The 23,864-nt window shown below is 37.7% G+C and overlaps 1 protein-coding gene across 3 annotated transcripts in view; it reads right to left on the minus strand.

Moving 5' to 3' along the window:
- Positions 1 to 316: 316 nt before the first annotated feature.
- CPSF3 (cleavage and polyadenylation specific factor 3) overlaps positions 317 to 23,864 on the minus strand; it is a 43,674-nt gene continuing 20,126 nt past the window's right edge. For 2 of the 3 annotated variants that reach the window (XM_059942242.1, XM_059942243.1), the window contains 9 exons: positions 23,306 to 23,452; positions 20,642 to 20,794; positions 14,242 to 14,350; positions 12,978 to 13,076; positions 11,551 to 11,645; positions 9,562 to 9,649; positions 4,406 to 4,475; positions 2,324 to 2,420; positions 317 to 561 (listed from right to left, as the gene is read on the minus strand). In XM_059942242.1, the coding sequence (XP_059798225.1) occupies positions 460 to 561; positions 2,324 to 2,420; positions 4,406 to 4,475; positions 9,562 to 9,649; positions 11,551 to 11,645; positions 12,978 to 13,076; positions 14,242 to 14,350; positions 20,642 to 20,794; positions 23,306 to 23,452 (960 nt within the window). In that variant the 3' untranslated portion in view covers positions 317 to 459. Of the gene's footprint in view, positions 562 to 701; positions 765 to 2,323; positions 2,421 to 4,405; positions 4,476 to 9,561; positions 9,650 to 11,550; positions 11,646 to 12,977; positions 13,077 to 14,241; positions 14,351 to 20,641; positions 20,795 to 23,305; positions 23,453 to 23,864 lie in introns of all 3 variants that reach the window. The other variant, XM_059942241.1, reaches the window with a different exon arrangement.

The raw sequence follows: 23,864 nt of genomic DNA on the forward strand, positions 1-23,864 counted from the left end.
ATAGAAAAAGGGCTTAAAACTTTAAGTGATAATATGTAATTATTAATTCAAATTCAGAAAATGGATATGAAAATTCAAACCATCACTCATTTCCTTCCTGAAAACAGACAATAAGACATTCTGTTTCAGCTGCTATGAGCAGATCTCAAAGGTTTCAGTGGGAGCTGCATACAACCCTAGAAGCAGAATCAGTAACGGCAGTTTACTTAGCAGTGCTAGAATAATGGACAAATAAGTTGGTAATTTAGCAGTATTCAAATAGGTGCTGGAATAAAGGCCATTTGCCATCAAAAGTAAATAGGCTACCCCAGAGAAATTAATGTATTTTATACATTGTATTTTATTTTAATGTATTTTTTAATGTATTATTTTAATGTATTTAATGTATTTTATTTTAAGTAACAGAAGTAGAGTCAAGCATTACTAAAAAGTTTTAACATCTACAGAGACATAAGGTTATTAGTGAACTGGCGTGAGGGCCTCATATAGTCTCTGGGCCGCCAGTTCCACCATTTCTCGGAGGGATTCGTCATCTTCACTTCCTTCTTCACATTCTACAGTCTGAAAGTGAGAGCACAAACATGCCTTTCAACGGAAGTGTCTAGAATTATTATATGGAAGATAAACTAATGCTCTTTAAGAACAATCGTTTCCCATAGGGGTAAGGGTCTTGATTATTAAGAGCCAGAATCACTGCACACCTGTGGGTCTGCACCTGGATGCAGAGACGTTCCTGAGAGCACGATGACTTTGTTAGAGATTAACTTCGGAAAAAAAAAGAATAAAGGGAAAGTCAAGTGAACTATGTTTACTTCAAAGCCCACGTTTGGATCTAGTAAATAATACTCCAAGGAATCTAGTCTGTGCAACACAAATTACTTAGCAAGCAATGGATGTGGTCATCTACTCAACATTTGGTATTAAATTTGGTTTAGATTCACTAATCATCTCCCAGTTACTCCTTAACTACAAAACACTATGCTGTTTAAAACAATTTTTATCACACAATAAATATCCCTCATGTAAACATTTAGGAAAGAAAAAAAAATACCCTTAATTCTATGACCTAATGATAAATCACTGTTAACATTTCAGTGCATAACCTTCTAGACTTTTGGCTATACCTGTGTATTTCTTTAAAACAAAAATGGGATAATTCACCATATTGACTACCTTGTAACTCCCCCCACTCAATAATGTAGGCGGACCACTCTGCACATGAATAAATCATTCCTAGTGGCTGTACACATAGTATCCCATGTATAAGGGTACACCATACACATTATTTATTCAGTTATTTTATTAGATCCTACTCTTGGAAATTTAGGTCTCTTGCAGTTTTGCTAATCAATACTAAAATAGACATCCTTGTACATATATCTTTGCTCACTTGCCTAATGATTTTCTTCGTTAAATCCAGCAAGTGGAATTGTGGATAAAGGTATTTACTTTTTTGAGGCTTTTGATGCAGATCACCAAACCGCCCTGCAGAAAGAACACACCACCTAACTTACAACCTTCTCCCTGTCCATGTGGCACTTGAAAATAACTGTTTCCCTCTTCTTTCACCATCACTGGGTCATATCACTATTTTTAATCTGTGCCAGTATAAGCTCAGAAACAGTGATATTTCATACTTTCCATTTGTATTTCCTTTAATTATTAGTGGATCTGATCTGAACATTTGTTTCATATGTTTACTGGCTCTCTATATTTCTTCTCTAGTGAATTACTTGTTTATGTTCTTAGCTTATTTTTCTATCGAGGTAAAATAAATCTAGTGTTTTCTCAAAAGAATATACAGAAGAAATCCCAAACATGTTATTTGTTTAGTAGAACTGTTGTAATCTTCAAAAACAACCCCACAAGGAAGATGATACTTATTCATTTATGCTTGTGAAATAATTATGAAAGGTCTGCTGGGTGCGGTGGGCGTGGGCCTCACGCTCTCAAGTTCTATTGTTTGGAAAAGCCACTTGGATCTTGCTGCAAACAGAAGAGCAGCTTCTCTGAAAGTCTGGAATCAAGTGGATGCCAAAGTAGAGAAATGCTGAGGTGGATTAAGGCATATTATGAAAATGGAAAACGGAGTAATAAAGACAAGGGAAATGTGTACTATGCAGCAAATGTAAAAACACTTATGACAGAGAAATAAAAAGGATGTAAACCTGACATATGATAGCGTAAACACAATCTATTAAAAAAATGTAGGAAAAAACTGGAAGAAAACACCAAAATGTAAAAGTAAACTGCAAAATAGATTATTTTTGCTTTCACTTTATCTCCCAAGTGTCTTAAAATGTAGGAACGAACAGCTACATACCCGTGTCTCCAAGTTTATGTTAGCAGTTTTTCCGTCCACTGTGACACTAAGAATAGAACCATCTTTTACACTAACACAGTCTTCTCCAAATATGTCCCTTAAGATAAACAAAGATGCAGTATTAGTGGAAAATGCTTTACAAATATATAAAGTACAATTTTATATATTTGGGGAGAAATAATATTGAAGATAGGCCCTAGTTCTGAAGTAGAATACTGATTGTATCTACCCCTGAGATGTACTTCTTAATTATTTACTTTCACATATTTTGTTCATTTTATAATACAGGTGAAATACACAGCTATCGTTCATTAAGAATGCTCCATTCAGCGGGCATTGCACTAGGCACTTTATATACATTATCTTAACCTATATTAATTTTGGTAAGGAGCCCTTTTTACCCAGACCTGGGACTGCTGTAGCCACAGGGTTGGAAACCAACAAACACAGAACCCGCTGCCTTTTTACAGGCAATGGAAATCAGCGCTCCTGCACCGTTGCCTGCTTTTTAGTTTGTATGACAGGGATGCTTTTTAAAATCAAAATGACAATACCAAGAACACTTCTGAAGATGTGTGACGGCTTCTGTAGGCAAAGTCACCATTTAAGCCTAGCATCCATTTTTTAAAAGCCACTAAATGGCTGCTTTAAAAGATTATCAGTGTGGAATTTTGAGGAAAGGAAGGAACAGAAGTGTTAACATAAAAATCTCCAAACATGCAGAGCACCTCAGAACATCTAGTTAAGTAACTTTCAATTTAAAAATAGAAGCATTGGGACTTCCCTGGTGGTGCAGTGGTTGAGAATCCTCCTGCCAATGCGGGGGACATGGGTTCGAGCCCTGGTCCGGGAAGATCCCACATGCTGCGGAGCAGCTAAGCCCGTGTACCACAGCTACTGAGCTTGTGCTCTAGAGCCCGCGAGCCACAACTACTGAAGCACATGCGCCTAGAGCCCGTGCTCCACAACAAGAGAAGCCACAGCAATGAGAAGCCTGCATGCTGCAACGAAGAGTAGCCCCCGCTCGCTGCAACCAGAGAAAAGCCCGTGCGCAGCAACAAAGACCCAACGCAGCCAAAAATAAATAAAAAATAAAAAATTTAAAAATGGAAGCATTTATTCAACAAGTATTTGAGAGATCTGCTATATGTTCAAGGCACTGTGCTAGATGCTGAAATTATAAAACTAAATTCAATCTTTTTATTTTTCCTTTTTGAGGTACAATACATAAGCTTAAGTTGTAGTTGTCCACTAAGAAACAGTTTTTTAAAAAAAATAAATTTATCTATTTATTATTTATTTTTGGCTGCGTTGGGTCTTCGTTGCTGTGCGCGGGCTTTGTCTAGTTGTAGCGAGTGGGGGCTACTCTTCGTTGCAGTGTGCGGGCTTCTCATTGCGGTGGCTTCTCTTGTTGCAGAGCACGGGCTCTAGGAGCCTGGGCTTCAGTAGTTGTGGCGCACGGGCTTAGTTGCTCCACGGCATGTGGGATCTTCCTGGACCAGGGCTCGAACCCATGTCCCCTGCATTGGCAGGCGTATTCTTAACCACTGTGCCACCAGGGAAGTCCCAAGAACAGTTTTATGTGATTATTTTATTTGGAAAAAACCATTCTGAAATCAGGCTTAACAAGTACTGGAGGAAAGGGGAAAGACCTAATATCTGGCATGTAAGAAAAATATGAGTTTAAAGGTAATTCATAGTTTACAGATTTACTGAGAAGAGTCTAAAAAAACATTCTTAACGTGGAATTCACATTTAAGGGGAAGTAAGTACGTATAATAATTCTTAAAGGTATAGTAACACTAGGTTAAGATTTTAGCACATGTCCTTGATAACAACGCTTTATTCAGCTACGCCAGCCACGGAAAAGCATCCTGAGGCACTATATTAAGTGAAACGTATTTCACAGGGAAGTGGCTGACCAAGCAGGTCACATGCTCTCAGAACTGGCTAGAGTGTGTAGCTAGAAGGAAGTGGTTCAAACTGCTTCACTGATAGAAAGAGAGGCGCCCAGACCAGTTAAGTGACCTCGTCTGAGCCCGCCCTGGCACCCTGTTGAGTGGTAACATACGCAACACTTACTGGAGCATGATCTCCAACCTCTTGCTATAAACGTGCATTTCTAATTTTTTAGAAACCTTCTGTACTGCACCTGGGGAAAAAAAGCAACAGAGGGTTCAATTTCCAAATTCCAAATTTAGAATGATTTCCAAATCAATAATCAGAAGGTAGTTGCTGAGAAACCAAAGTGGTTAATTGTAGAATCCTTCAAGTGACAAATGTATACAGAGCATCTACCTGCTGAGGCAAACTGATACTTTCATCACTTTATTTCACGTTCTTGTTAAGGAACCACAAGTGACATTTAAGATTATTTAAAAATTTATTTCCAATGTTTCTCCGTCTTTTCCACATTTAGAACTCCAAGAGGTCTAGGAGAACATCCATCCTCAGAGAGCTCTGAAGTTTTTGTTTTACCTAAAATATTAAGTAAATTTAGCAATTCTACTACATATAATGCACTTACAGTAGTTTTAATAAAATACTTAAAATCACTTGCCAGTTAGATTACTTTGCTTTTCCCCCAAAACAAAGTAATCTGACAGTTCAGGAAGATGCGCCATACTTGATCTGAAGTTTCAATATTGCCCGGGGAATATCACTAAGTACCTCCCAGTTCATCACCAGCAATAAAACAGTGAATTAACTGGTAGTTTCTCAAAAAAGTTAAATAGAGAGTTAACATATGACCCAATAATTTTACTCCATAGACCCAAGAGAAGTGAAAACATGTCTATACAAAAATTTGTACATGAAGGTTTATAGCAGGATTATTCACAATAGCCAAACAGTAGAAACAATCCAAATGTTCATCATCAAATGAATGGATAAACCAAATGTGCTATATCTACACAATGGAAGATTATTTGGCCATAAAAAGGAATGAAGTACTGATTCATGCTATGACATGGATGAACTTTTTTTTTTATTTTAAAGTCTTTATGCTTGTTGTTTATGTAGTTGAATTCAGCCACACAGTTCTATATTTTTACAATCCCCCGGGCATGAAAAGCTCACCGGCTGTTCATTAGTAAATTCAAATGTCATAGTTTCAGGTTTTAACCTTAAGACTGTCAATAAAAACACAACACATGGCCAGGAGAGGTTGTTTATGAAAGACATGGATGAACCTTGAAAACATTATGCTAAGTCAAAGAAGCCAGACGCAAAAGACTACCTTTTGTAGGATTCCATTTATATGAAATGTCCAGAATAGGTAAATCCAGAGAGACAGAAAGTAGATTAGTGGTTGCCTTGAGCTGGGGAGAGTGGGGAGTATGGGGAATTATAGCTAAAAGATACACAATGTTTCTTTTTGGAGTAATGTGTATGTTCTAAAGTTGACTGTGGTGAATCTACTCTATGTGGAAAAGAGCCAAGTTGTCATTTCTCCTAAGTTGTTCTATAGTTCAGACCATAGTCACTCTAATTTTAAATTCATCGGTTTTAATTGAATATACAAGTAACTAAATGCCAGCCAAGAAAACTATATAATAAAACTTTTATACTTTAATTATAATCAATTCTGTTAAGTATTAAGCACTTAGCTGACATGTAAAAACAATCTCATAAAACACATTATTAAAAAGCAAACATCTGAGCTATGAAATTGTCTATTAAAAGAAATTTTCCAAAGTGTGTGTATATATTTATTACTAATGTTTATGACAAACTCCTCAGATACATGAGATTATACTAAATGTGAAGTCATACACTCATACACATACATCTATCTGCCCTTAGGTCTATGTGTCAAAACAGGGCACAGACATGCTGAAAACAGGTACAGTATAAAACAGAAGAATGTAAAGGAATATAAGGACATTAAAGAATACATTTTGAAAATGTATAAGATTTCTCATGTGTCCTCAGTGAGAACAGGGGGACTATATATAAATGGAAGTTGGGGCTAAACACACACACAGATACAGATATAATTGTATTTCCAGAATCTGGACCAAAGTGTTAGCAGGCTAAGAAATGAAAAGGGAGCAAATGCTATTTTGATAGAATCAGAGTGTTTCACAGAAGTGAGTGTTTCTAGAATAGAGCTGGCCAACTTTCTCCGTACATGGCCAGATCGTATCTTAAGCTTTGTGGACCACATAGCCTCTGCTGCAACTACTCAACCCTGCGGTGGTAGCTCAGACAGCAGCATTATTAGATGGCATATAAACAAATGGGCCTGGCTGTTTCTTTCTTTCTTTTTTTTTTAAAAAACATTTTGGCCATGCCGTGCGGCATGTGGGATCTTAGTTTCCTGACCAGGGATCGAACCCGTGCCCCCTGTGGGTGGAAGCATGGAGTCTTAACCACTGGACGGCCAGGCAAGTCCCATAGCTGTGTTTCAATAAAACTTTATTTACAAAAATCAGGTGGAGAACTGGATTTGGCTCAGGGGCCACAGCTGCTGACTCTGCTCTAAAATGTTAAAATATCAAAGTTGGATAGAATAAAGCCAATTAGTTTAAATGATAAATATATAGAATGAACGCCCTCAACTTTGAAGAGAGGGTATGTGCTAGTCCTTGTGACACTTTTGCATCTTCTGAAGGAACAAGTACTACTTATTAAACCCCTGTCACTTAGCCCCACGGGGGACAACTTTCCATACTGATGTATCACATACACGCCTTGGGTCACTGTCTTATCTCTTTAAAACTCACCTTGTCTTGTTTCCTTTCTCACGCTCCATATTTAATCCGTCAGGAAATACTGCTGGCTTTACTTTCTCCAGAATCCAACCACTTTCTGCTACCTCCACCACTTCCATCCTGGCCTGAGCCTCTATCTCCCACCTGCATGACCACAAAAGCGCCTCACTGGAACCTGTCAGCTTTCATACTTGCCCTCCTAACAGTCTCCTCTCAATAAACACCAGAGTAATTAAAAAAACCCTACAACGTAACCCATTTCACTCCAACTACAAGTCCAGAGCCTTAAAACGGCCGACAAAGCCCTACGCATCTGTGCCCACTCCAAACCTGGTCAAGCTGCCCAGCCCTCATTAGAGCGTCAGCTCCTACAGGGCCAGCATCTGTTTGCTTTGTTCATGGATGTACCCTAAGCACCTAGAATAATACCCACTAAATAGCAGGTGCTCAGTAAGTATCTGTCAAATGACTGTTAAAAGAAAATAAGGAAGCACCTCATTACCCAGAAGAGTATAAAATCCCACTCTCGATACACCACAAAGTGGGGAGAAACCAGGAAATATGAAGCAGCCAGTTAGCTTTTATAATCACTCATGGAAAATGCCTGTTCTGACTTCTCAGCAATGAATCTCTTCCAAAATGCCCAGAGGCTTAACATAGTGAACAAATGTTTTTATAATTAGTTTAAGATGGATCGCTAATAGTAGGATGATTATTTTTAGTTCCACTAGTGCAGATCAGAGTAAAGGTGTATTTTCACTTTGGACCAGAGCACTAAGAGAAATACCCAAGATAAAGTCAAACCAAGCTACGATAGCTCATATATTCCTTCCTGTACAACAGACATTAAATATTTAGTGATTATCTGTTAAACCACCGCATCTTTTCGGTTTTTCAGCACAGTCATCAGGTGGAGTCTTCATCGGAACAGCAGATGACATCCTGACAACATAGCTGACAATCCCACACCAACAAGCGCTGGGTCCCCTCTTCTGCCACCCAGCGCGGAAATGGGCTTAGAGGAGCTCAGGTACATAACATCCCCGAAGACCACACAACATCCTAACTGGCCTTGGAAAAGTGTCATTTTTGCATAGAAATTTCATTTTTCAGGGAAGTATACAAATATCTGACTTCATTTTACAAAAGAGTTATCAGAATTTAATGAACAGAAAGCAACCTTGGAGATTAAAACACAATTCAGTTCAGAAGTGTTTGATTCCAAGTGACCAAGGCCATGCTACGATGCGAAGGGGCCGTGCTCCTGGAGAGCTGGGTGTCAGAATGGGGAGGTGGGCCGGCTCATGCACTCCAGCCTTGATCTCTCACTCCTGGTCTCTTGCACTTAATCCTGTCCCTCACTTTGCTGTTCCTAACTTTGCACCACGAATTAGTTATGACCTTGGTAAAAGGTCCTCTTTCCCACATACCTGCCCATTTTTATATTTCTACCACCTAAGATATGAAAAATGTAAAATAATAAGAGAAAACCGACAACTGCCTTTGAAATTGTTCTGGCATGAATGTATTTGTACCCCCGGGCAAAGACTGTGATACTGAACATCATGTGAGAATCCAAGGTGTGATGTTCTTCTGTGGCTTGTATGAATGCACAGCTCCATCTCTTATGTTACAGGCACACAGGGGTATCCATTACCCACTAGTTAATTCAGCTAAAACAAATTATCAAATGGTGTCCGAATTGTAATTTTACAATGACTATTACTCAAATTCAAAAACTTACCAGTAACGTAGATGAATAATTTAGATTTGTCTAGGCATTTATTAGTTTCATGTTATAGATGTGACCAATTACAAGCAGATGGATTATGAAGTGGTTACCCAAGCTTCTTTTCTCCTGAAATCAAAGAACTAACTATTTGCTTACTTTTAAAAAAAATTTTAAGAAACAGAAATATTCTATCAGAGATCTGCTGCCATGTGAGGCTTCCCGGAATATTTCAAGGGTGCCTTCTTCCCCCAGGAACACAAAGGGCTACCGTACATGTGCACCTTAACGTGTGAATTATACTGCATTATGTATAAAACAGAATCAAACTATAAAGAAATGACACAAAAATATTTTCATTGGTGTTTTCTTTGATTGAAAATTGCTTCTTAGAAAAGGAAAGAAAGTTACTGCAAAATTGTCCCATGTGGAAATTCTAATCTATTCAACAAGTTTTATTAAACACAAATATAGCAGCATACTTTCCTATTAGACATGCTGGCTCAATTCAGCAATATTTTGGAATTTCTGATTAAATTGTTTTTAAGAGGACTGTTACTAAGAGATTTTTATCTTCGTGTTAATTGCAGCCACGTTTTTACAGCATGAATGAAGACTCAGAACAAAAAGTAAAATATTAGTAATACACATTGTTATGCATATATATCTTAAAAGTTACAGGAATGAAAAAAATCAGGATATTTTAAGTTCTTTAGGACTCTTGTTTTCTGCTTTTTATTTCAAAGAACCATGGGAGAAATGAAAGAAGTGACAAAAATGAAGTAATTCTGTACCTTTCCTTATTTTCGGGTTTGACTGGACTTCTAATATCACGGTTGTTACTGTATCTGCATACATATCATTGGAAGGGTTTGCCAGCCACTGAAAAACAAGAGGCAGAATTAGGGAGGTACAACCCAGCCAACCCCCAAAGCTGCAATCACTACCACCCATCCATGCCATGGACTGTACATGTGGGATTATTGCTTCTAGCATTCCACTGAAATCAACTGTTTTCTGAAATTGATTAGCATTACTAATTAATTTCAGTAAACCCATTGTTTACTGAAATTAATTAGTAATGCTGGAATTCTCTAATTTTTTTTTTTTAAACAACACTGAAATGTACAGAGCATGTCCTTTGTGGCAAGTGTCTTACATGCATTATCTCATTTAACTCTCACATCTTCATCATAAAGGAGTAAACTGACTTAAAAGTAACTTGCGCAAGATAACATAAGCAGTAATTAATTGCTGGTTCTGTGACTCACACTCAAATTCCTAGTCACTATATTTTAGTAGCATAGACAGTAATATTTTTAAAGATTTACTTTTGTTTCTCACATGAAGCCTAAGATCCCCTGACACTGCCATGTGCCCGCTGCTCTAAGAAAGTTTTCCATGTCTACTAGGTTAGGGTGAGACCAGCTGAATTACTTCAGGAATGAGTAACCCCCTTCTTTTAATTCTCTCTCCAAAGAGTACTCTTACGAGCAAGTCACTTGAAAAACTTCCTCTAAGATCTTCTTTGATGTGTTAATTCTAGGGAATAAAAAATGCATTCTCTTATAGTATTTGGTAGCAAGAACTGATGTCTCTAACAACTTTTCCCCTTTCTCAGATAACACTTTATATATTATTGTATGTAACTTCATGTTATAGATAACTATTCCTCTTGATAATTTCTCCAGTTACCTTTAGCCTTATAAATCAAATTCAGACTTAAATCAGCGAACTGCAGTGGAACCAGAGCTGACAGATCTTTTTTTGTTTTAAAAAATAATATGTATGACAGAATAGTTGACCATATAGCTGGGAAATTTACATTCAACCTTGAGGCAGAGAAAGAGACAAAGTATCTCCCTGTATCATTCAGTTCCAGCATTCACTTTGAAAGTCCTTCTTTAAACTTAACAGATGCTAATCTATTAAAATCAACCATCAAAGTCATTTGGTGTCTGTGTTCTAAATTCTACCAGTATGGATTTAAAATTCTAACAGTGGCAACCACATTTACCTAAATTAATGATTTCTAGCCTTTGCGGATTTGGGTCATTTTTTTTTTTTTTTATTTATTTATTTATTTATTTTTGGCTGTGTTGGGTCTTCGTTTCCGTGCGAGGGCTTTCTCTAGTTGCGGCAAGCGGGGGCCACTCTTCATCGCCGTGCGCGGGCCTCTCACTATCGCGGCCTCTCTTGTTGTGGAGCACAGGCTCCAGACGCGCAGGCTCAGTAATTGTGGCTCACGGGCCTAGTTGCTCCGCAGCATGTGGGATCTTCCCAGACTAGGGCTCGAACCCGTGTCCCCTGCACTGGCAGGCAGACTCTCAACCACTGCGCCACCAGGGAAGCCCTGGGTCATTTTAATGTTGCTTATTTGAATCTTCAGAATTCCACTCTCTTAAGAAGTGTTGCATGACAAGTTTGTTTGCTTTAAAGTAACAGAATTATATTTTTATCTTGATAATTTTAAGACCTTTTGATAATAGCTGAAGACACCTGCGGTACCACAAAACCTGTTAAGACTCACTCAGATGAGAGACCTCTGCTCATTTCACATACTAAATATTGTCTTAATTTATTATTGGTTTCTATGCCTCTGTAACTATATAGAAAATGCTTAGTTATGTTATATTTAATGTTGATCTTGGAAAGAAAAATATACACATATATATTTTCCAACAATTTTTTTCCTGATTGGGAAGAACCCAATTTTCTCTACAATTACATGTGAACTCAAAACTTTTTTCCCCTCCTTGTTTAGGTAAATGATCTTATCTTACTTCTAATACCACCATTCCTGGTTCCTGTATTACAGAAATATTTTTGAACACTTTCAAAGCCGGTTTTTCTTGAATTTCTAATTCTTCTACATCACCTGAAAAAAAGAAATTGTAAGATGTATATAATTTTTTTTGGGGGGTGGCAATATAAGGGTGGGGAGTGGGAGGTACAAACTACTGGGTGTAAGACAGGCTCAAGGATGTACTGTACAACACAGGGAATACAGCCAATATTTTGTGATAACTGTAAATGGAAAGTAACCTTTCAAAATTGTATATAAATAAAAAAATTTTTTGAGAAAGCCACCATAAAAAAAATTTAAAAATAATCTTCTGGAGTATAATTATTCATTTGTTTATAGAGACAGCTGCAATAAGGTGATACACAATGAAAAAAATTTAATAACTTGTGTATAGGCAGATTTTAAGTAGTGAAGTTTTATATTAATTGCTTATAGCAACTAAAAGATCTCAACATGTATTATAAATATTCATATAACTAGACAGGATTTACCTTGGACATTAAACATCTTATCAGTTGCAAACTCTGGTGACTGTCAAACACCTATGTTTGTACAAGGGATTCAGTGACCAGCATCTTAAAACTTAACATGAACCTCAACAACTACGTCACTTCTACCGTCTGTCTTCATAAGTTTAAAGGTTCTACAGGGAAATTCCGTTGTCTAAGACAAGGCTTTTTCTGGTCTTCCCAGTAGTGACCTCTTAATTAAGGATTAATTCAGACGTATTTTATTAACTTCCTGTGTTATAACCTATAATTCTAACGCGAGGTTCTGAAGTAAAAAAAAAGATATATTCTACTGGTTTATTTCATGGCAGTACTTCACTGTATGAATTACAAAGAGCATATTCATAGAAAGTGTAACTTTGTGATCTGAAGTGTTCTTGCTTATCAGAGAGAGCCCACGCCTTTTAACTTAACTCTTCACCTCTCATGATGTTAATACACAAAAATCTCTAATTCAAAATGGTCTAATATGAAAACAGAATAGGTTTACTCTTTACTGGACTTTGGCCAGTGGTCATGTACCGTTATATAACCTGCTGTAAAGGTTTGTACTGATGGAACCAGAAAAATTATTTTCACTGAACAAAGAAAAGAAATTATGATAAAATCTAGGTATAGTAAGCTAAAGTAGATTTTAAACACAAGAAGCAAAGACTACTGACAATTTTAGAATTTTAAGTGGATCATAATAAGAGGTATTATGAGATTTAAAAATTGTTTGTCCATGTATTTTCAGAATTTTCACCTAAAGGTGGTAGTAACATGACCAAGTAAAGTACAAAGAAAATTTGTGTAATTCTGACACAATTACCAAAATTAACATCCTTTCCTAGATATATAATTATCTTACTCAAAACAAGAAAACAGTTAAGTGAATGTCAATAAATACACACACCTGTCAATTTCTGTAGCTGGTAATAAAGCAAATTAAAAGGACCAGTATATGGAATGGCTTGGGTCTGCTTTACAGTGCTCATGGCCAAGTCAGTATAATCTGGAGAGGAAATCAGAATAAATATACTTTAGGAAACAACACTAGTCTCACAAAATACAATTTGCAAACACGTACAAGGAGTAAAGAAAAGAGAAGTAAAAGCAAAGTTAAGTGAGAACATGCTTGTCAAGTTAACAAAGTGCTCCACGGTTGGTTCCCATCCTACACTCCTCCCCCCGCCCCCTCCCTGGCCAATAGTTCACTTGTGCTCCAGCCGTAAGAAGGCACTCTCATTCTCCAAAACACATCTGGTCCCTAACATCTGCGAGCCAGTAAGCCAGCTGCCCTCTGCCATCTCTTCTGGTTAGCTACCCTTCACCACCTGGCATGAGAGTTACCTGGTATGCAATGCTTTTCCCAACCCTTCTAGGCCCCTTCTCTCCTTACATGTTACCCTGCACTTCTGTATGTCCCGGGTCAGTACTGTGATTAGCCTTCACAGGATGGTTTCTCCCAACAGACAGAGGTTTTCAAGGGCTGGGACGGTGCTTCTTATTCTTAGTACATCTCTAGTCCTCCAGCACCTAGCACAATGCCTGGCATACAGTAAGACCTCAACGACTGTCCATGGAACAAGTTATATTCTACCGTGTGACAGTCTGAAGGCTGACAGGTGGCTTATCTCACAGTTGAACACCTAAACACTGCTGCTATTTCTTATTCCTTGATAAAGCACTTTTAATTTATTAGTGCCATATAAATAAAATTGAGCACAGTTATTTACTTAAAGATAATATCATAGTTACTGCAAAAGTAATGACAGCTTAGCATTTACACGTGCATAAAACACAAGGCCCAGCAAGCAACTTAACACTACAGGTCATAAAAATCAACAAGCTTGTGTGGGGAGTCCAAAATTACTTCAGGAAATAAAAGTAGCAGTATTCCATGGTGAAAGGTAGAAGACAGGCTTCAGAAGGCAGTAGTCAATCTGTCTTACAGGGGAACTTATGTTTCCAATTAAGAAAAAAGTTATTTAAATATTGTAATAGTTCAAGGAAGGTTTTTTTTTTCAAATAAAGCTAACTAGATTATTAAGTTTCAACTATTTATACTTTGTTATTTGGCTGTTACTTAAGATTTGGCCACTGGGTAAGAGAAGTTTTTGAAGATTTTCTTTAAATGCTAAAATCAAATTACATTTGACATTTAATAGTATACTTACTAGAGAGGTCACAAGGAGAAAGTATGTGATAATTAAAGTTTCTTTTAACAAGTATTCCTGAGACCCGCTGGCCTTGTTCTGGTTTTTTGTCTGCTAAAAAGCCCATGACCTATTAAAAAGAAAAAAAAGCCAAAACAATTTGAAGAGAACAGAATCTTATAAAATGAAATTAATTATTCAGGAACTCAATCATAATTATGAACCATTTGAACCATGAAAACAACCCATGAATCTAAACATGAAAAATATAAAATGTTATATACCTTTATGACGAGGGCAGTAACAAGGTTACCAAGAGACCAAAGACAAGACTCACGGGGGCAGATCTGGCAAGAATGGTTAGGTTCTGTCAGTTCCAATCAGTTCAGCAACCAAGTAAACCTACTGGGTGCTGGGGCTTAAAAGAGCTCTCAACAGAGACAGTATGGCAGGAAGGACAGCAACCGAGGGCCAGACGTGCGTGGCTCCCTCAGGCTGGCTCCCAACCCTGTACGTGGAGGGAGCCCCATGATGCAAAGATGCAAGGCCATGCCGGACCCAAACAGCAGCAGCATCTCTGAATGAAAAGCTCTGTAAAGACAGCTATGGATGCGCTCATACAACTGAGGGGGAACATTTTTTAAGAGAAGAGAGTACTGACTGTTCAAAAACTAACAATAACACCAAACAAACAAACAAAACTCTTGCAAACATGAAATCCAACATTCTTAAATATAACTTTTCTCAGCTACAAATAAATGAACTCAAAGGGGACAAAGACCCTATATTTCATATTTGTTTACCTTTCATCAGTTAAGGGCAGATGGCAGTGAGGCAGTGGTAACACTTGCTCTTGTAACTATAATGCGACCTAGCTCCGTTTCACATGGTTTGTTGGCGTCATTTTCTCCTTAAATGCTGGTGACTTAAGGAGGCTGATTTCAGTGCAGTGACATCCCGGATGCTGATGAGGTGTCTGCCGGGAGAACCAAGTACCTTGGAGAACAAGACTGAGTGGTTCTTCTGGCTTCACCCTGTGCTGCCAGCCTTGGTTTCTTTCTTTATTCAACTGTGTGCTAGCTCCCAACATGCTGATTTCTTACCACGCACACAATTGCTTGGCCTGACAATTCTCGACAGTAAACTGCATGGGTTTTCTGATAGTTTTTGTGGATCTGATTTCTTTACCTCCTTCTTAGTTTCTGTTTTACATGCCTGAGGATGGCTGCCATAAATCTGACTTCTCCCGAAGTAAGGTTATTACACTTGAGGAAAAAAAATAACTAAAGCTAATGATCTTGAATAAAATTATGGCTAAAATAACAGAACAACACTCTTAATACAAAACTACATTTGGGGAAACAGATATTGACAACAGTTTCTCTATGCCTGTATGAAATTAAATATAAAAATGACACATATACCTAAAGTGTGTTTTCAGTTCTAGAGTCAAAAAAATTTTTTTACAGCAAAAGCAGTTCTAAGAGGGAAGTTCATAGCAATTCAAGCTCACTTCAAGAAACAAGAAAAATCTCAAATAAACAATCTAACCTTACACCTAAAGAAACTAGACACAGAAAACCCAAAGTTAGTAGAAGGAAAGAAATCATAAAGATCAGAGCAAAAATAAATGAAATAGAAACAAAGAAAACAATAGCAAAGATCAATAAAACTAAAAGCTGGTTCTTTCATAAACAAAACTGATGAACCTTTAGCCAGACTCATCAAGAAAAAAAGGGAGAGGACTCAAATCAATAAAATTAGAAATGAAAAAGGAGAGATTACAACTGACACTGCAGAAATATAAAAGATCATAAGAGACTACTACAAGCAACTATAGGCCAATAAAATGGACAACCTGGAAGAAATGGACAAATTCTTGGAAAAGTACAACCTTCCAGGATTGAACCAGGAAGAATTAGAAAATATAAATAGACCAGTCACAGGTAATGAAATTGAAACTGTAATTTAAAATCTTCCAACAAAAAAAAGTGCAGGACCAGATGGCTTCACAGGCGAATTCTATCAAACATTTAGAGAAGAGTTAACACCTATCCTTCTCAAACTCTTCCAAAAAATTGCAGAGGGAGGAACACACCCAAACTCATTCTGAGAGGCCACTATCACCCTGATACCAAAACCAGACAAAGATATCACAAAAAAAGAAAATTACAGACCAATATCACTGATGAACATAGACACAAAAATCCTCAAGAAAAAAACAGCAAACAGAATCCAACAACACATTAAAAGGATCATACACCATGATCAAGTGGGATTTATCCCAGGGATGCAAGGATTCTTCAATATACACAAAACAATCAATATGATACACCATATTAACAAATTAAAGAATAAAAACCATGTGATCATCTCAACAGATGCAGAAAAAGCTTTTGACAAAATTCAACACCCATTTATGATAAAAAATCTCCAGAAAGTGGGCATAGAGGGAACCTACCTCAACATAATAAAAGCCATATATGACAAACCCACAGCAAACATCGTTCACAATGGTGAAAAACTGAAAACATCTCCTCTAGATCAGGAACAAGACAAGGATGTCCACTCTTGCCATTATTATTCAACATAGTATTGGAAGTCCTAGCCACAGCAATCAGAGAAGAAAAAGAAATAAAAGGAATCCAAATTGGAAAAGAAGAAGTAAAACTGTCACTGTTTACTGAAGACATGATATTATACATAGAAAATCCTAAAGATACCACCAGAAAACTACTAGAACTAATCAAGGAATTTGGTAAGGTGGCAGGATACAAAATGAATGCACAGAAATCTCTTGCATTCCTATACACTAATGGTGAAAAATCTGAAAGAGAAATTAAGCAAACACTCTCATTTACCATTGCAACAAAAAGAATAAAATACCTAGGAATAAACCTACCTAAGGAGACAAAAGACCTGTATGTAGAAAACTATAAGACACTGATGAAAGAAATTAAAGATGATACCAACAGATGGAGAGATATACCATGTTCTTGGATTGGAAGAATCAACATTGTGAAAATGACTCTACTACCCAAAGCAATCTACAGATTCAGTGCAATCCCTATCAAACTACCAGTGGCATTTTTCACAGAACTAGAACAAAAAATCTCACAATTTGTATGGAAACACAAAAGACCCCGAACAGCCAAAGCAATCTTGAGAAAGAAAAACGAAGCTGGAGGAATCAGGCTCCCTGACTTCAGACTATACTACAAAGCTACAGTAATCAAGACAGTATGTTACTGGCACAAAAACAGAAATACAGATCAATGGAACAGGATAGAAAGCCCAGAGATAAACCCACGCACATATGGTCACCTTATCTTTGATAAAGGAGGCAAGAATATACAATGGAGAAAAGACAGCCTCTTCAATAAGTGGTGCTGGGAAAACTGGACAGCTACATGTAAAAGAATGAAATTAGAACACTCCCTAACACCATACACAAAAATAAACTCAAAATGGATTAAAGACCTAAATGTAAGGCCAGACACTATCAAACTCTTAGAGGAAAACATAGGCAGAACACTCTATGACATAAATCACAGCAAGATCCTTTTTGACCCACCTCCTAGAGAAATGGAAATAAAAACAAAAACAAACAAATGGGACCTAATGAAACTTAAAAGCTTTTGCACAGCAAAGGAAACCATAAACAAGATGAAAAGACAACACTCAGAATGGGAAAAATATCTGCAAACGATGCAACTGACAAAGGATTAATCTCCAAAATATACAAGCACTTCATGCAGCTCAATATCACAAAAACAAACAACCCAATCCAAAAATGGGCAGAAGACCTAAACAGACATTTCTCCAAAGAAGACATACAGACGGCCAACAAATACATGAAAAGATGCTCAACATCCTAATCATTAGAGAAATGCAAATCAAAACCACAATGAGGTATCAACTCACACCAGTCAGAATGGCCATCATCAAAAAATCTACAAACAATAAATGCTGGAGAAGGTGTGGAGAAAAGGGAACCCTCCTGCACTGTTGGTGGGAATGTAAATTGATTACAGCCACTGTGGAGAACAGTATGGAGGTTCCTTAAAAAACTAAAAATAGAACTACCATACGACCCAGCAATCCCACTACTGGGCATATACCCTGAGAAAACCGTAATTCAAAAAGAAATATGTACCACAATGTTCACTGCAGCACTATTTACAATAGCCAGGACATGGAAGCAACCTAAGTGTCCATTGACAGATGAATGAATAAGGAAGATGTGGCACATATATACAATGAAATATTATTCAGCCATAAAAGGGAAATAAATTGAATTATTTGTAGTGAGGTGGATGGACCTAGAATCTGTCATACAGAGTGAAGTAAGTCAGAAAGAGAAAAACAAATATCATATGCTAATGCATATATATGGAATTTAAAAAAGGGGCACTGATGAACCTAGTGGCAGGGCAGGAGTAAAGACAAAGATGTAGAGAACAGACTTGAGCGAATGGGGCGGGGGAAGGGGAAGCTGGGATGAAGTGAGAGAGTGGCATTGACATAGATACACTACCAAATGTAAAATACATAGCTAGTTGGAAGCAGCCACATAGCACAGGGAGATCAGCTAGGTGCTTTGTGACCACCTAGAGGGGTGGGATAGGAAGGGTCGGAGGGAGACGCAGGAGGGAGGGGATATGGGGATATATGTATACGTATAGTTGATTCACTTTGTTATACAGCAGAAACGAACACAACATTGTAAAGCATTTATACTCCAATAAAGATGTAAAAAAAAATATTTTAAAAATGCTGTATACTGTATTTCTTGAGGATTTATAATGCACAATGGCCTAATAAAAACTCTGGAAAATCTCGCTATAAATTCAGCTTAATTTTGTTCAACTCGGCTTCTCCTCAATTGACCGAAAAACTTTCTTTTACTCCCCACACTGCAACCAGCAGAGTTTGGGAAATACTGTTCTAGATTCCCAATTGTAAATATTCTTATACCTACAGAATATATTTTTCTACAGGTATAAGATCTCTTCCATTAAACTGGCCCCTGGAAAGTTTTGTGAACAGTAAGATTCAGGAGTAAATACAACCATTTGCTCTTCCTTGGCAAGAAGAGCCTCACATCCTAATTTTTGCAAATTTTCCTCAAATTCAACTGCAAGAAACGATATTCATCAATTAGCTTCCTCATATTTGGCTCATTATGTACTAAAAGAATTCTGTAAAGTTGCTCATTAACACGTTTGACATTTAAAACTTCAGACAGGGGCTTCCCTGGTGGTGCAGTGATTGGGAGTCCGCCTGCCGGTGCAGGGGACACGGGTTCGAGCCCTGGTCCGGGAGGATCCCACATGCCGCGGAGCAACTAACCCCGTGTGTCACGACTACTGAAGCCCGCGTGCCTGGAGCCCGTGCTCCGCAATAAGAGAAGCCACCGCAATGAGAAGCCCACGCGCAGCGACGAAGTCCCAACGCAGCCAGAAACAATAAAGAAAGAAAATAAAATAATAAAATAAATAAATTTATAAAAAAAAAAAACTTCAGACAGGACTTCCCTGGTGGTCCAGTGGTTAAGAATCTGCCTTTCGATGCAGGGGACGCGGGTTTGATCCCTGGTAGGGGAACTAAGATCCCACATGCTGCAGGACAACTAATCCCGTGCGCCGCAACTACTGAGCCTGTGCACCACAACTAGAGAGAAGCCCGTGCGCCACAACAAAGAGCCCGCGTGCCGCAACTAAGACCCAACGCAGCCAAATAAATAAATATTAAAAAAATAATAAATAGATAAAACTTCAGACAGATAGTTAAAAAGTTCCCTTTAGAGGTATCTTAAAAAGATTTTTGATGAACAGGAGGTAAAAATGCAGACTTCTTACAGCATCCCTCTAAAATCCCAGGTAAGGTTTTTTTTTCATAACTATTTCTTTTTTAAATTCTGAAAACCTTATATTTCATCATCAAAAATGATTAACTCTTGAAAAGACAAATCTTTATAAATTCCATCATTATGGAATATCCACAGACATTATGTTTAGATATGGGCCTATTTTTAGATTCTTAGGGAGAATGCCAAGAGGTGGACAGAATACTGTATTGGATGTAGTGAAAAACAGTAATGGAAAAAAACAAAACAGTAATGGACAGTAGTTTACTCTCTAGCATGGGTGTGAAAAGTAAGTGGGAATGTGGATTAAAAGCCATCAGACTGAAGATCTAATTTATTTGAAAATTTTCCATGTGAAAAACAAATTAGTGGAACCAGAAAAAGCCTAAAAGCACAAGGATCAAGGTCTTATAGCATATTGAGTAGACAGAAATCATCGTTGAGCACATTATTTGATTAATTAAAAGCTGGATATTCTTAAGAAGTATACATTTCCCTAAAGGGATTAGGAACTATTTGGAATGGACAGGATTAAAAACCATAACATTTTACCTTGGCTAGTTTTTCTCCCCTGAAGTTCAAGGTCACTGCTTCTGTATTCCGAGGATTATGAACCTCTATGTGAACTTCATCATTATCTTCATATTCCCGAATCAGGGCTGCTTTCAATCTGGCCATTTCGTTTTGTTCTCCATGGACTAAAATCTACAAAGTGTAAATTGTAAAAGAGCATAGGGAAGCATCCTTAGTTCAGATTAATGACGGCTGTTATCTGAATTAGTTAATTATATGAAATGGAGACATACTTGAAGTTATTAAACTATACTACTTTTAAGGATCTCCAGTCAATCAAACTTGTGTGATGTTTTCATTCTATTTGGCTTTAAAAGATCCTTAAGTGGAACTATTTCAAGATAGAGTAAAGAAACTTCTTTTCTGTTCCAGTTTTTGCCACTATCGAGATACACAACTTTGTGAAAGCCGTACTTTTTCTAGGCTTCTGCGCTCACACTGCAAAAGGGCTGGACCAGGTGACTTCTGTAGTCTCTACCAGCTTTAAATGCATATGGTTCTTCTTGTATGCGACTATTGCTACTCCTACTATCTCAGAAAACGCCCACAGTTTTCTTTAGGTTTCTTAATATAAGACTCACAAAATAAGCTTTTTATGTGAAAAAAAATGACTTCTGATACTTTATTTCTTAAAGTAATATCATATAAAATATTCCAGAACCAAATGAAACCATGTTTTAGAGACGTGTTTACAACGACTGCATTAGCTACCAGTCTTTCTAATTCACTTTCATAACTTATTTTTTACAAGACAGATCATTCTTAACCTACAGACTACTGGTAGATGATTCCCTGCCTGGACTAACAGAAGCTTGTCCAGTGTCACCACCAGGCAGAGGCATATGGCCTAGAGATGATGAGCCCCAGCTCTGGGGCCCGGCTGCTGTAACACAAATCCTGGCATTGCCAGTTGCTAGCTGGATAACTCTAGGCAAGTTATTTAACATCTCTGTTTTCTCATCTACAAAACAGTTGTTGGTTGTGAGGAGTAAGCGACTTGATACATGTAAAACACCAGTACAGTGCCTGGCGCACAGTAAATACTCGATAAATGCTATTATTTACCACTACCACCAACACTACTATTATTTTATCGTGTGGACAGACTTGCTGACTTGGTTATTGGAGGAAGGTAAGCATCAAATTCAATCCAGGAATTTAAACTGACAGCAGAGACAGAGTCTGGAGAGCAACAAAATGGGACCGAGGATGAGGTGGTGATTCCAGAGAGAAAGAGCAGTACAGTTTTTCCTCCACAGCTTTAAAATCTGGGAGGATATCCATAAACAACACACACCAGAAGGCACCCATGAACTGCCTACACTGTAACTAAACTTGACGTGCTATAAAGCCAAGTAGGTGAGGGATTTTCTCCACCAAAGAATCTGCTCATTAAGGGCCAGTGGTAACTACCTGTGAGGACTATATGCTAGAAAGAACTAAAAAACGAACAAAAGGGTACACAAAATGCTCAGCGTCGTTAGTCACCAGGGAAATGAAAATCAAAACTACACAGAGGTACTACTTCACCCTTACTGGTATGGTGACAATTTTAAAAAGGGAAAATAACAAGCTGACAAGAATATGGAGAACTGGAACCCTTGTGCATTGCTGGTGGGAATGTAAAATGGTGTAACTGCTATGGAAAACAGTTTGGTGATTCCTCAAAGAGTTAAACACAGAATTAGCCCATGATCCAGCAATTCCACTCCTGAGTATATACCCAAAAGAACTGAAAATGGACTCAAACAGATAGTCACATGCCAGTGTGCACGGCAGCATTATTTACAATGGCCAAAAGGTGGAAACTACCCAAGTGTCCATCAACAGATGAATAAACAAAACGTGGTCTATACAGACAATGGAATATTATTCAGCTGTAAAAAGGAATGAAGTTTTGATACATGCTACAATCAGAAAGGGTACTTCATTGCTTCATGTTTTCTAGACTCACGTTCCATAAGTGTTCCTCTAATTTAAGATACTTTTTCTTTAGCTTAACTCTCTCCAGTCCCCCCAAAATATAACTGTTACTGTAATAATTACATAAAACTTAAAAATATAAACAAATCACATTAGTAAGGAGCTGTGTAATGTATTTCATATCTAACTGCATCTTTAGCTTTTACTATTATGACTTGCCTTTCTCCTCTCTCCACATTAATAGGTATTTCCCATTTGCCAGGCACCCTATTACGTGCTTTAGATATATGTGCTCTCATTTGGTCCTCACAATAACTTTATGAGGTATTATCATCCCTATTTACACATGAGCTAAGGAGAGGTTAAGTAACTTGCCCAAGGCTACAGAGCAAGTAAGGGATGGAGCTGGGACTCAAAACAGTCACATTGCAAAGCCAGGGCTCTTAAGTTATTGGGGAGGCAGCAGAAAAAAACAGAAAGAACGCAGCAGAAAAGAACAGAAAGAACGCTGGAGCTGGTAGACCTGAGTAAGAGATGCCATGTAAAATGGAGAGGACTGAAGTGCACAGCTTGCCTGACTCTAAGGGGAGTGGTAAAGGTCAGACGCAAGTGCACGCGAAGGCACTGCTGAGAGCGCTACCGGCTACCGTAAGGAAGGCAGTGTCTGCTCTGAGAGCCTCTTGCAGCCTTTAATGTTGAAAATCAAATTCACAGACTAACCACATGAGGCGGTTTCAAAGCACGAATAAATTCACTGGTTTGCTGGTAATCTGTGTGAGCAGAGAAAGAAATGTAATCAACAGACATTTTCAGTGGTAGCTTCTGTCCGGACATGGTAGTGATTTCTTCAGGTTCAGACATGATATGCTGTTAAAAAACAAAGAAAAGGAAACAAAACAAAACACATAAACTCTCTAATTAGAAAAGAAAAGGTACATTTTCTACTTTTTCACCCAGCCATAAAGTCTTACACTAATTTAGGACCTTTAACACAAAAAGCATTCTAACACTATTGACTTAGCAAATATCAAATACTTCTCTCAATCAAGCAAACATTTAATCAGGAAAGTAAGCAGATTAACAAAAATTCGATATACCTGGGGTCCTAGAACTGAAAATTATAACTTATGATTAGAAAGGTACACTTGTATCCCGAACTATCTGCTCTAAAAAGTCACCTTCCAGATAAGAGGATTTGTATAAAGAACAGATGTATTTCTATTCTGGAAATCTATTTTAGATACACAGCCAACACTGTCTAAGTGACTTACAGAATAAG

This window comes from Balaenoptera ricei, chromosome 13 (genome assembly GCF_028023285.1).
Source record: "Balaenoptera ricei isolate mBalRic1 chromosome 13, mBalRic1.hap2, whole genome shotgun sequence".
NCBI classification, from domain to species: Eukaryota; Metazoa; Chordata; class Mammalia; order Artiodactyla; family Balaenopteridae; genus Balaenoptera; species Balaenoptera ricei.